This window comes from Ammospiza caudacuta, chromosome 4 (genome assembly GCF_027887145.1).
Source record: "Ammospiza caudacuta isolate bAmmCau1 chromosome 4, bAmmCau1.pri, whole genome shotgun sequence".
Taxonomy (NCBI): domain Eukaryota; kingdom Metazoa; phylum Chordata; class Aves; order Passeriformes; family Passerellidae; genus Ammospiza; species Ammospiza caudacuta.
The window spans coordinates 322199-336271 of record NC_080596.1 but is presented as its reverse complement, the minus strand read 5'-3'; the positions used below and the strand labels follow the sequence as shown (position 1 = coordinate 336271).

Here is a 14073-nt window from a genome sequence, read left to right as displayed (position 1 = left end):
TGCCATGATAGAAGAGAGTTGATTGTCAAACAGAGACCTTTTTTATTTTTTTAAATTCTGGAACTGTAAAGTGGCCATTATTGAGAGGCCTTGCTTTCACTCATCTGAGATACAAAGCATAGGTGTTTCTTCTTCACACTTCAGTATTAACTCATTGCTATATATACTGGACAGATTTTTCAGTGTATTTTCAGTAAAGAAAGGCATCTATTTCTTTGTATTTGAGATATCAGCCTAAATTATTCATTTGAGGAAAAATGCTTGATGAAGCTCTTTAGCATTGAGGTTTGTAATGTGTACAAGGGCACTCCTCTTCCAAGCAATCTAGTGAAAGACAACCTAGAATAGGTATGATAGAACAAAATCAGGAATGCTTATCGAAGAAAGATGAAGCTACAGAAATTAAAGAGCTGTGGCACATGAAAGGACCATAATTATGTTGGCTTAAAAATGTGTTGGTGTGGTTTAAAAGCATATTTTATTTGCAAATGCAAGATGATCTCATTAGTGGGGGGAGTAGAGAAAGATCTATAACGTGCTTCCTATCAACATTAAATTCTTTTCAGACTGAATCAAAAAATACCCCTGAGCAAAAACATGGTAAGGACAAATAAGAGACATGACTTTCAATTGTTAATTGAGATTAATTACGAGTGTTAGACTATAATTAAATTAGTTAATTCAGCGTTAATTGTCTGCACTGTTGTTATTTTCCATCACATCTCTCTGTGAGCGTCCCCTACAATGCATTTTAAGCACATGCATTATGCTAAGCGTATTAACACACCCTGAGTCAAAATTGCTGTAAATCTGCATTAAGGTCAGTGTTGTACCTAACCTTTAAAACTCAGAAAACCTTGACCAAGTTTATCAGTCACATTTCCTAGAATTAAAGCAGATATTTTGGTACGGCCTACTATGTACCCAATAGACTAATTGTTTTGTGTATTCAGTATTCTGACTCTGAACATTTGCAGCTGAAAATGTTGGCACTGATATTATTTTGACCTTGTGTGACTGAATAATCTCTTTTCTTATGTTTTGGTAATTACCAACAATATATATGACTCTGCTCTTAATGATCACAAAAATCTTTTATCTTTAGGAGATACAGTGTGAATACAAGCTGAGTGCAGCTTGAGCTAGAAAAACTATCTAAGGAAATTTTTAGGGTATTGTGATAAAAGCTGAAATTTAAGTTCCACTGCGCCAGTAAGAAAAGTATTGGCTTTCCTGTGGGAAATAGTTCCTGTACTGCCAATATATATTTAATTTATGTGATCAAGCAATCCAACCAATTTGTCAGATTTTTAATGTTATGTGTGCTTAGGTGTTTACTATTTATCTCCAATGAAAAACTTCACATGTTAATTTGTATTAAATATGTTATGTTCATTTCATTATAATGAAATAGTAGTTTTATTCTGTGTTTTCACAATTTTTTAATCTTTTACTCTTCCAGATTTCTAAATTCTTCTGTATAAAAAGCCCAGAATAACAGCAACATGTAAAATATGAAACACTGGTCCTAGGTTTTCCTTTATATGTGTGAAGAAATAGGAGATTTTCTTGTCTAGAGGATGAGTGTGAAATTCTTACTTTGTGAATATCATTGAGACATGCACTGATCTAGTGCTACCATTCAGTTTGATAACACAGAAAAATTGGTGAGGCTGGATCCTAAATGGTGCCAATGATAAAAGTTTGTTTTAGGGTGTTTTCAATTATGCAATTTATTTTTTTTTGCCTGCCTCCTCAGAGCATACATGACATAAATGAAACTTCTCATATGATCACTTAAAATCACTTAGGTCCAACTCAGCTTGCTAGAAACAGGTGGCATTCTTTTCCCTCCTCTGAACCATCTGATCTGTATTTTGAGACAAAGAAATGGAATGGAATATGAAAAAACAAGGAAGTGGTGGAAGGAAGTGGCGGAAGGAAGGAAGGAAGTGGCGGAAGGAAGGAAGGAAGTGGCGGAAGGAAGGAAGGAAGGAAGTGGCGGAAGGAAGGAAGGAAGGAAGGAAGTGGCGGAAGGAAGGAAGTGGCGGAAGGAAGGAAGGAAGGAAGGAAGGAAGGAAGGAAGGAAGGAAGGAAGGAAGGAAGGAAGGAAGGAAGGAAGGAAGGAAGGAAGGAAGGAAGTGGCGGAAGGAAGTGGCGGAAGGAAGTGGCGGAAGGAAGTGGCGGAAGGAAGGAAGTGGCGGAAGGAAGTGGCGGAAGGAAGTGGCGGAAGGAAGTGGCGGAAGGCAGGAAGGAAGGAAGGAAGGAAGGAAGGAAGGAAGGAAGGAAGGAAGGAAGGAAGGAAGGAAGGAAGGAAGGAAGGAAGGAAGGAAGGAAGGAAGGAAGGAAGGAAGGAAGGAAGGAAGGAAGGAAGTGGCGGAAGGAAGGAAGGAAGTGGCGGAAGGAAGTGGCGGAAGGAAGTGGCGGAAGGAAGGAAGTGGCGGAAGGAAGGAAGTGGCGGAAGGAAGGAAGGAAGGAAGGAAGGAAGGAAGGAAGGAAGGAAGGAAGGAAGGAAGGAAGGAAGGAAGGAAGGAAGGAAGGAAGGAAGGAAGGAAGGAAGGAAGGAAGGAAGTGGCGGAAGGAAGTGGCGGAAGGAAGTGGCGGAAGGAAGGAAGGAAGTGGCGGAAGTGGCGGAAGGAAGTGGCGGAAGGAAGTGGCGGAAGGAAGTGGCGGAAGGAAGTGGCGGAAGGAAGTGGCGGAAGGAAGTGGCGGAAGGAAGTGGCGGAAGGAAGGAAGGAAGGAAGGAAGGAAGGAAGGAAGGAAGGAAGGAAGGAAGGAAGGAAGGAAGGAAGGAAGGAAGGAAGGAAGGAAGGAAGGAAGGAAGGAAGGAAGGAAGGAAGGAAGGAAGGAAGTGGCGGAAGGAAGGAAGTGGCGGAAGGAAGGAAGTGGCGGAAGGAAGTGGCGGAAGGAAGTGGCGGAAGGAAGTGGCGGAAGGAAGTGGCGGAAGGAAGGAAGGAAGGAAGGAAGGAAGGAAGTGGCGGAAGGAAGTGGCGGAAGGAAGGAAGTGGCGGAAGGAAGTGGCGGAAGGAAGTGGCGGAAGGAAGTGGCGGAAGGAAGGAAGGAAGGAAGTGGCGGAAGGAAGTGGCGGAAGGAAGTGGCGGAAGTGGCGGAAGGGAAAGAAAGAAAGAAAGAAAGAAAGAAAGAAAGAAAGAAAGAAAGAAAGAAAGAAAGAAAGAAAGAAAGAAAGAAAGAAAGAAAGAAAGAAAGAAAGAAAGAAAGAAAGAAAGAAAGAAAGAAAGAAAGAAAGAAAGAAAGAAAGAAAGAAAGAAAGAAAGAAAGAAAGAAAGAAAGAAAGAAAGAAAGAAAGAAAGAAAGAAAGAAAGAAAGAAAGAAAGAAAGAAAGAAAGAAAGAAAGAAAGAAAGAAAGAAAGAAAGAAAGAAAGAAAGAACCAGTTTGCAGAGTTGACAATCTGTAAGCCAAATAAAGCTACTTTTTCGGTTTGTCTGCGTCTCCTGAGCTGTTAGAGCAGGTGTAGGTGCGTCAAAGGGAATGTGCTTGCCCGAGAGCCACACACTGCCCTTCCCATTGCCCACTGCCACATCCTGGTCCTTACTGAGAGCTGTTCAGCCCAGCAGTGTGAAATTGGCACCGGGCTACTTTGCAGGTGACGCGGGCTTTCTTAACCCCTTGTTTCTCTGCCTGTTTCCTCTGTTATGCCCAGCCGAGGCAGCAGAGGGAGCTCAAAGATTTTGGACATCAGCAAGAGACCCTGGGAGGCCCGGACAGAGAAGCACACTTCCAGGGGTAACCGCAGCGACAGGGAAGGACAGGGCTGGATGTGTTTGGACTCCTTTAAAGCTAGTATGCAACTTTATGTACCCCATTATCAGCTAGTAGTTTTAAATAAAAGGTATCAGTGGCCAGTTTTTATTTTGCACTTGTTGCTTACTTAAGCGGTTCCGTTTGCAGTTTGGAAAAAGAGGTATTTCTGAACAATTTAAAAGTCCTTTTTGAGTCTAAGAATTTGTTCTAATAAGTTAAGACATAGGTACCTGAATTTTAAGGGATACAATAAATTCAATTGATAAAATAGTGAAAATTGAAGACATACGGAACTGCAGTGAATCAACTATAGTTAAAAATTCAGTTTGTGAAATGCAAGATTGCTTTCATTGTCATTTAAAGGCAGAAAGATTTTCCTGTTTTTTAAAAGTTCACCATCAGTATTAGGGAGAAGAAAAGCTGATAAACCACACAATTGAAAGTCCTATCTAGACAAAAGCATTTTTTCTGCAAAGAAATGTTTGAGTCTCTGAGAGGTCATCAGCTGCTGACAATAAGTAGAAGTCTGTTTTGAACTATGTCAGTGAATACATTATTAACACAACACAAGCATCACGAAGGTCAAGGTTATACTTAAATGTCCAGTTTCTGAATGCATGAAAATAAGAGAATGAAAAACCTTGTGGTTCTGACCAGGTTTGGTATTTTCTGTAACGCATTACATTACCTGGAACTGTTTGTTACAGACCAGGTCATTGTCTACCTTGACTGTTTCAATGTGCTTTGGAGGTAACACAGAGCAGATTGTAGTTTGATTATAAAATAGAAATATTGTACTAACTTAACTAAGTTGCACTGAAAGGAAATGTTTAAAATTCTCTGGTTTTGGAGAGAAAATCCAATTGAGATGTGAACTTGGTCGTCCTCTTCCCAAACTCAGGACAATTTTTGTGTGTTAACAACTCTAGCTTTGTATATATCCTTTATATAGCAGTTGAGTGGCTAGGTCTTTGAACTTTACTGACCTTGTGGTCTGTCTCCTCTTTTGGACCAGATCCACTCGTCCAGACATTAGGAAGTAGCTATGGAACGCTATTCTAATCATGTGGGTATTGCTTAATCCTCTGATTGAACCTGAATAAATCTCTCTAGATGCCCTGTCAATCTGTTTGGGATTTGCAATCTGGAAAGGCCCCCAAATACAAATTAAAGTAATTTTCTATCTGAAAAAAAAAATCATCTACCTCTCTCAATAACATCCACTACTATGTTCCAAGGTAGGTAAAGAACAGGCAGTTGTTAATACCACTTGAAGATAGGGGGTATAAATATTAGACTATATGAATTTTTCTTTTTGCTTTCCTAACTACAGGCCCTTGGTTCTTGGTTACAGCAGGGTTTTTTGGTAGGTTTTTGTTTGTTTGTGTTGGATTCTTCTTTTTCTTTTCTTGCTATAAGAATTCAATTCTGTCATTCTAAATACATATCCTGACTCCTGAAATTGTTAGGATTTCAGAGTATTTTATATATTTAGAACTTACAAACTCCCACAGTTGTTCTGTCATCTCTCTGTATTTTAACCCACTCTGCCCCAAAATTACTATGAAACTGTTTTCAAAGAGGTGTTTTTAACTTTCTTCAAACAAATGTGAAATGCTTGTAGGGAGAAGGATTGCCAATATCTCCCCACACTGAATTTTAGTGATTATATACTCTAATTTACAAGCATATGTCTCACCTTTTAGTGAGATTATCCTGAGGGTTCTCATCAATTCACAGTTCAATATCTTGTTTTGTTACCTTTACACTCTGACCTCTTCTCCTCATTTTGTTAAAATCTCATCTTTTTGTATTGTATCATCTTTCTTTAGTGGACAAATTTTAAGTATGTACAAAAATATGCAACCATCTTCTTTTTATTCCAAATTTTATATACCAGTTCAAAGTTTTAGTCATTTCTCTTATTTCACTGCAATAACCCTATGGAAGAAGGATTTTAAAAATAAACTATTCATCTCAGTATACACTGTACATGATGAAATTAAAAAATATTATTAACAAAGTTGCTTAATGAATTAGCTCTTTTTGAGGTTAGGAAGGTGGAACATTATTGAAACTAATATCTATCTAATAATTATTTCATTGAAATTGTCAAATAAAACTTCGGTAGAAATCATTAAAAAAAACCTTCTAGCCTTGGCTTTACTTTTACTTGTGTGTGATGGGATAATGATGAAATTTTTGTTAGGAACAAAAATCAATTGCCAAGTTAGGAATTCTCACTTTCCATTCTCAGAAGTGGATTTCTTTCTTCCCTGATTTCCAGCTGAAGCCCTAGCTAGCTTTAGAGCTCATGGAACATATTTCATTTGAACTTCAAACATTGACTTAGTTAAAATATCTTACCATGGTTGTCTCTGCAATGGATCCAAAGCTGTTTATAAATATATTGCATGTGACATTAACTGGAGGACCTGAAAAAAGAAAAAAAAAAATATACCACCAGTCCCTGTTCCAGAATTATTGCTTATTGATTGTTTGTTCAATATGAACCATTGTAAACAATATTTACTGACTTTGGAAGAAATAATGCTACATTCATAAGTAATTTAACACACATTAAACACAATGGTTTCTAATAATTTTCTTTTGAATTTTGTCAAAGGCACACTACCTATCTGACCACGTTTAGCAATTTAAAAAAACCCGCAGAAACAAAGTTCAGTATAGACCTGCACACATGCTTCTATACAAAAAATGAAAAAAAAAAAACAACAACATCCCATTTGAAATATATATTCAAAATATTTTATGTGTATTTCAGTGAGAATGCATATCACTTCTCACGACAATTAGAGGGGAAAGTGACTTTCTTCACTCAAGGCAGCTTCTACCTTCAATGTTATCTGTCATCACTGGGAAAAGAAATGCATTATTGCTGCTCTTATCTCTACTGCTTACAGGAAAGTAATTTAGATTTTATTCCCATTTCTCTTAAATTCACAAAATGTTTGAGTCAATTTATAACTGAATTCTTTGTTACCATGGGCCCTCAGTCAACTGTTGTTTTGTCTTAAGAATCAATAGTGGCAGAGCAGTCATTATGATAACTGAACAAGGAATTGCCTCTTCATGGAAAAGGGTTTAAAATATTTTCCAGAAGTCACTTTAAAAATGTCATTGTGGAAAAGCATGCTAATTTTTCCAGTATTCCTTATCAATTTCAGTCCGTGTCCAAACCAAGCAAGGTTTTTCCATCTCCAGGGTTTTTTTTGTTACCTTTCTACAATGCAGTATTCTTATATCAATAAACCACTTCAGCGTGGGAGAACCTGGATTCTTTTTGTAGTTGCAAGCAGTCTAACAATGAGAGATCTGTATCTGGAATATGAAGACTGGTCTTATAAACTTTTATGTAGTATCTCTTTTTTAGTATCACCGAAGAAAAAAATTCCTCTGCCACTACTGGTGGATTGCAACTAGCAAAATCTAACATCACCAATAAAATTCACATTAAATACTTGAAGAATCAGAATGTCCATTAAAATTTCTCCCAATAGGACAGAACTTGGAACATCCAGCTTTCTTTTCTGAGAGCAAAATTGTTTTGAAGTCCTTTACAACAATTTTAACAAAACACTTAAACACATACTTCAGTCTTTGCAATACACAAGACTACACCTATGGAGCAGAATTCTCAGGTAAGGAGGGAGCACTTGCAGTCACTTTGATACACAGTTAATTATTTAGAGTTGTGGAGTATATCCAGTAGTTCTGAGAATTCAGTAAAAGCTTTACATGCTCAACTCCTGAAAAGAATCAAGGGGAACAGGAAAAGTAGGGACCATGAATGAAGGCAATCACTAAAAACTGTCAGGGAGAAAATTGTATTTCTTGCCCATATTAGTCATTTGTTTGCAAGGCAGCTTTTCTTTCAAACACTTCCATGTTGTGGTACCTGCCATCCTTTCAAATTTGATGTGATACTATCTTGTTTAAAATAGCACTATACTTTAAAATATGCTTGCTTTATCAACATAGTTGCTTTTATTAAGAAAAAGCTCTAAATCACTACAGTGCTGATGCCTAATTTCAAATTACAATAAAACAGTTAATAGGTAGTTAAAAGGGACACAAAAGTAGAAGCTAAAAGTAGCCTCCAAGTGCTTTAGAGTTAACTCAAAGACACTGTGCTGAGAGTAAAAATGAACTTCCCAGAATATGGTCACAAAGAATCACGAATGAGAAGCTGTAAAAGCTGGAAGTCATGTTCCAGCACAGGAATTCAGGCAACTTGAACATAGATTAAAGAGAGACAGAAAAGAAATAGAGCTAAAACTCACTAGAGACAGAAAAGCTAACAATGATCGCTATTCACAAGGCATTAAAAATAGAATCCTGCTAAGATCTGAAAGCTGAAAGAAGATGATTAAGGTATAAAAGTATCCATGGAAGTGAAGAAGGTCAGAGCAGAAAAGCCAAATGAAGTCTTTGTAGCAGCATTTGTCTCCAATTGCTGGCTGTGTCAAATACTAGAGCCATTCTGCTGGAATTTTGTATGAAGACTGTAGAAGACATTTCAGACCAAGTGAACAGGAACAAACTGACTGGCTGAGGTGATATAAATCCAGACACTATAAAAATCTTTGCAGAATTGTGGAAATACAATTCACTGTGAGTCAGTTGTCACCTGTGTCAATTTTGTAATCAGTGGAAATGTCTACCATGTTCTGCAAGCATAGCTTGAACCAAACCCCTCAGATTTCAGAAATGATGGTGGGGGACATGAACTTTAACCCTGCAAATCTTACCTCTGTACCAGCCAAACTAGTAGAAATAATGAGAACTTTTATAAATAAGAGATACAGATTAATATTATATGTAAATACATCACATGAATGAATATATATATATATATATATATATATATATATATATTAAGAAGAAAGATGTCAAAAAGTCAAAAAGGATCAAAAATTCTCTGAAAAGCTGCCAGACAAAACCAGCTTAAGTAGAAAACACTGGAAAAGGTACACAGTAGGCAGTAAAATGCAAATACACAACTTTGCAAAGATCAAAAGGAGGTAATATTTCTCCATATCTTAGTATGTCACATGGCAATAAAATCAGTAAAATAATCAGCAAATTTAAAGCAAACAAAAAAATTCTTTTTAATCTTCCAAAAAACAAAGGTTTTATTGCCAGAAGATAATGAAAAGGCCAAATATATAAAAGTTTCCAGAAGGGATCAGGAAACCATATGTAACAAATTTTTTTTTTTTAATTAAGTCCTGGTTTTCAAAGCTTCTAAACTAATGATTGCTGAAAGAATCTTGCCAATATCAGAGCAAGTAATACTTTGCATTTTATATATAATATAAATGCCCAAATTTTTACTTTGATATTTAAATTTTTTACATCTAGGATACATAATTGTTTTCAAATTTAAAAGGCAATTAAGTGTTTTCCATACTTTCCATCTGCAATGGGACACTGAGTCAGAGAAGCACTTTGCTATAGGTTTAATGTAACATTAAAAAAAAAAAAATGCAACTGGAACAAAGCTTTTACAATGATGCTGAATTTCCTGGTGTATTCCATAGCTGAATAAACACCATGTCTTCTCTATGATATTTTTTGAACAAGAACTCATATGCAGTATTCCATATCCAAAAGCAGACCACAGAGACAAAATATATAATTTTGTCTTCTTGACCAAGATTAATTATGAATAAAATGGGTAATTAAAAATCTTGTCTGCATAGGAATTTTACTGGAACAAAAAAAGATTTAAAATTAATGTCTGAGTTATCTTTTTAGTACTTACCCTCTTTCTTTGAAGCTATCACTAATTAAAAACCTTTAAAAAGGCATTAAGCCCCAGCACTTGTTGTAGGAGTAATAAAACTAACCAAAAAGTGGGAAAGTCACTTAAGGAGATACTTATTCCTAGTGATAGGTCTGAATCATTCTGGGCAGATCTGTTCAAACTGCATAGCTGTCCAGAAGATTTAGAATGTGCAGTTTTTGAAAAGGAACAACGTCAAATTAGGTTTTGTCTCTTTAAGTCTCAATAGTTACAAAACAAAGCTCTAAATCCTTTGAATTATACTTTCAAGAATTACTGCATTTAATTTTGTAATCTTTAAACTATCTGCCTATTCTTCACTGTTGCCCCATCAGAAGATTGTGATTGGATGCCATCCATGACAAACTATAAAATTCAATCCCCAAATCATATAGAGGTGTGTTTAAAATTCCAGTGCATGTTTATAATTTCCTGAGAAATATCGGCACCACTAACTTAAAAAAGAGCAAAGCATTTCCAGCTGCAGTAAATCCTGGGTAACAAGTTTATATATACACAAGCAACTGTTTATGGTTTGCTGATGAGGAAGTAATCTGACAATCTCTTACATGGTCCTTATGAATAAGACTGAGCAAATTCTGGTAAAACCAGCACATGGCAGTGGCTTTAGAGTCAAAACCACTTAAGTTTCTGGAACTTGGAGATGTCAAAAAATCATAACATTTCTTGCTGAGTGAGAATTAAGATGGAAAGGCAGTGACAGATGACTTAGAGGAGAAAGCACAGCCAGCTTGAAGGAAAATTTTTGTAGTAAACATGGAGTAAAGCCTTATATGAGGCTTATGTGAAATGTTAGAGCTAAGAGAATCTCTTGGACTCAAGAAGATAGGCATAGAACAAAGCAACTAAGGCAAAGTAAGAATAATATAATTTTTAATCACAATAGGTTTGTTCTTTCAAAACTTTATTTATATTCTGGGTAATTTAAAGACTGATACCTTGTTTAAAAATTCAGTAATATAGTTAAATATGGTCCCACTATAACACTGGATCTCCTTTGTTTTCAGAAAGAAGGATAGTCAAATTTACACAGACTTCCAAGACTAGAATGGATGGCCTTTGTATGTATGACACTTTCCACATTCATATAAAAATATAGTTTGTGTAATCCTTCATTAAATATTTTAATGTGCCTGGGTCTAGATAATATGCTAAGACTGTCAAGAGAGTGCAGTCATTCCATTTGCAAACTGTTTCAGCCTTTGAAACTGCTTGGTTTTAATTGAATCTCCTTTGTGATAAGTGCATAAAAGGCACATGCCAGGACAAAATTCCATGTATTGAGAACTTAAAATTTCAGTGGAGAACTGGGAACAGAGAAAAGAACAAGAGGAAAGATGGTCCTTTTGGCATTTCAAGGCACAAATGGGGCCCAAGAAAGAGGAATATAATTTCGTGGTAGAATTGGTAACTAAGATAAGCTGTCTTGAGTTTGATGGTCAATGTCATTAACACACTCTTGAGAACCAGACAGATATGAAGATTTGGCCAATCTTTCAAAGAGCTTGCTTTCTGTAGTGTTTCATGCTATGGCAATCCAAGCTGGGAATCTGAATCCATCAGTAAGCATTTCAGGAAATGCAAGAAACTAACAAATTATATCAGATAACTCAAATCTAAGGATATGGTATAGTTACTGAAGGATAAGGTATAGCTACTGAAATGAGCTGCCACACATACAAAAGAAATGCAAAAGAAGGCACTATTTTTTTTTTTGAGGGAATGTACCTCTTAGTTTTCATATTTGTTTCAGAAATTGCATTTTTGTGAGCAGTAATACTGACATACTGAAAACCTGAAAGTTTAGTTGTGAAATTACCTTTGAAATTTGGTCTGATCCTCGCATCATAGCCTGACATCCTCCCCATTAGCTTATCCAGGAAATCGGATGGTGACATTGGCATGCTACGAGATCTTGCACTGTCTGTTTCCTTTGTGGCTACCAAGCTAGCAGTGAGGAAAAACAAACAAATAAACAAAAATTTGTTAGAAGTTTTGTTAGCAAAACTTTGATTTTATTTAGTCAATCATAGTTCATTTTTGTAGCAATGGGAAAACAGGAAAGCTAAGACAGTCTTTCAAGCTAGATAATACTTCAAAAACAGTAGTAGTAAAGAAAGTAAAACAGTAAGTTCTTTCTATATCTGTCATTTCATACATGCATTTTATTATGCTATGCTGCAGTTATAGGTTGCTTCTTCCTCAGAACTTCTGAAGATTAATAATACTTTCGGTCAGCAATAATCAATATCATTATGACAGAGTTAAATAATGTCAGCAGCATATGTAGGATGTCCTATTGTGGAGCTTATTCTGAGACTGATCTATTTGAACTGTGTGTGCTGTGAGAGAAGCCTGGATCAGAAGAAAAAAAAAGTACTAAGGAATTTATTAGAATAGGACTACTATCACCAAGTTTTGCTTTATGTTGATAGGTAACTGTAATAAAACAAATCAGTCTCTTGGCAGGTGGTATTTAACATTGTCTTCAAGTGGGTAAAAAACAAAAAACAATAACAAAACAAACAAACAAAAAACCAAAAAACCGAAAAAAACCCAAACCAACCAAAAAAAAAAAAAAAAACAAAACAAAACAAACAAAAAACCAAACCCAAAAAAAAAATGCAAAACCCTAACAACTTACTGAAGAAACTGTTTTAGGGCAAACTTTTCTTCTCAGGGCCACATGTCAAATGTCATCTCCTATAGCTCCCTCTTCATATGCATGCACAACTCCCACTGACATTCTAAAGTGTGTTCTGCACATGTTAAGAGAGTGCAGTGGTCAGCCATGGGACCCAAAGGAAAAGTTTATGTTTTGTGGAACAACTCTTGAGTGCTGTCCAACACACTGGAAAAATAACAGTCAGAAAATACATAAATTTTGAGTAATATTTGATACACGGTACAATTGAAACTATTTGTGGCTTTTGGAGTCTCAAAAAAGATCAAGACCTTTGAACGGTTGCGCTGAATTCAGGTAAAAAACCCATTACAGAAGGACTTAAACCTCTTTTACTTACCCAATTCATTATCTCTATATCAAATCACTCTTTTAGAACCGCTTAAATATGTTTTTGTTTAGATGTAAACACAGGGAATAATGTAAAGACTTTAGGAATTTTCTGGCTCATAAGAAAACCATGCTAAATTTTGCTTCTAAACAATGGATGGAATATCAAAATGGAAAAATTTCATGCAAGTATGTGTGCATGCATAGGCCATGTGGAGCACAGACTGAGAATGTAATTTCTTTCTTTCGAAGGCTCTTTTACCCAGGATGTTAAAAGTTACAGTTTTATAGACACTTCCATTTAGAAAGTCTGCTAACATTTTTGTCTTCAAGTTTGAAATTTGGATTTATTATCTTAAATAAAAAAAGATTTCATATTAGTGCTTGAGAGTTACAAATTTGGGCACACAGAGTGTGAATACAGAAATCTCTAGAATGCTATTGTTTGCTCATATTTTAATTAAAAATGGAAATTAAGTATTTTGGTTGTAATATTAAAGCAGAAGGTTTAAATTTTATCCTTGATTTAATTGCTTAGCAAGTGTTTATTCCATGCTATGTGTAAGTTGATTGGTATATTCTTAAATTGTTCAAAAATTGTTAAACTATTGGATATTTCTAAATGGTTTTCAATATTTTGGTGTCTCTTTCAGTAAGAAATGTTTCTTTACTCTCTTTCAATAGCTTAGTTTTTTATTTCTTCCCATAGCTGCAGAATGTATTTCCATTTCTGAGAAAGTATTCAACATATTCCTTTTGTAGTTCAGTTTGAAATTATCCTATTGCCACAATTTTCATTATCTATCATTCCGAATGGACCTGATTCCTCACATTATTACAACTTGTAATGATTACTGTTTCTGTAAAACATCACTAATGTCTATAAAGCAAATAAAATACAAGAGCCAGATTACCCTTTGTTGGGTGTTATCTACTTGGAAGGCAGGAGAAGCAAGTTACTGCGTGTATACACTTAGTATATACACTTAAACACTTAGATTTCTTTCTAGTAGTCCTCTGTAAGGAATTTATATTTCTATTCTTTAGGTATATGAAATTTCTATACTATGGCATATGCAATCCTATATTTTTATTCTTAATATACATAAATTATCCAGAACTCAAATATAGAAAGGCCCATTGTTTGCTTGAATGTCATTTGCTGGAAAGGAAGAATTTGTTTCTTTGCTCTTTTTTTACTTCACTGGAATTTTTGTAAACCTTTCTTTGTTGTACTTGTAGCTCTTGCTTTGCCATGGAATAAAGTAATTTGAAATTAGGGTAACTAATGCTAACTGGGAAAAATAGAAATTGCTGTGACTATGGATTTTCTCAAAGTGACATTTATTGTTTCATATGATGGCATCATTAATATTTGCTTTCATAAGTCAGTTTTAAGTCTCAGAGTACCTTGAATAATTCAATGCCTGCTTATGAAAAGAATACATTCAGCATAATTAATACCTT

The 14073-nt window shown here is 35.6% G+C and overlaps 1 protein-coding gene across 1 annotated transcript in view; it reads right to left on the bottom strand.

The window, feature by feature from the left end:
• GLRA3 (glycine receptor alpha 3) overlaps positions 1 to 14073 on the bottom strand; it is an 82180-nt gene that overhangs the window by 49452 nt on the left and 18655 nt on the right. Inside the window, exons 2-3 of the mRNA XM_058803795.1 lie at positions 11413 to 11540; positions 6131 to 6198 (exon numbers count right to left, since the gene is read on the bottom strand). Coding sequence (XP_058659778.1) covers positions 6131 to 6198; positions 11413 to 11540 — 196 coding nt within the window. The remainder of the gene's footprint in view (positions 1 to 6130; positions 6199 to 11412; positions 11541 to 14073) is intronic.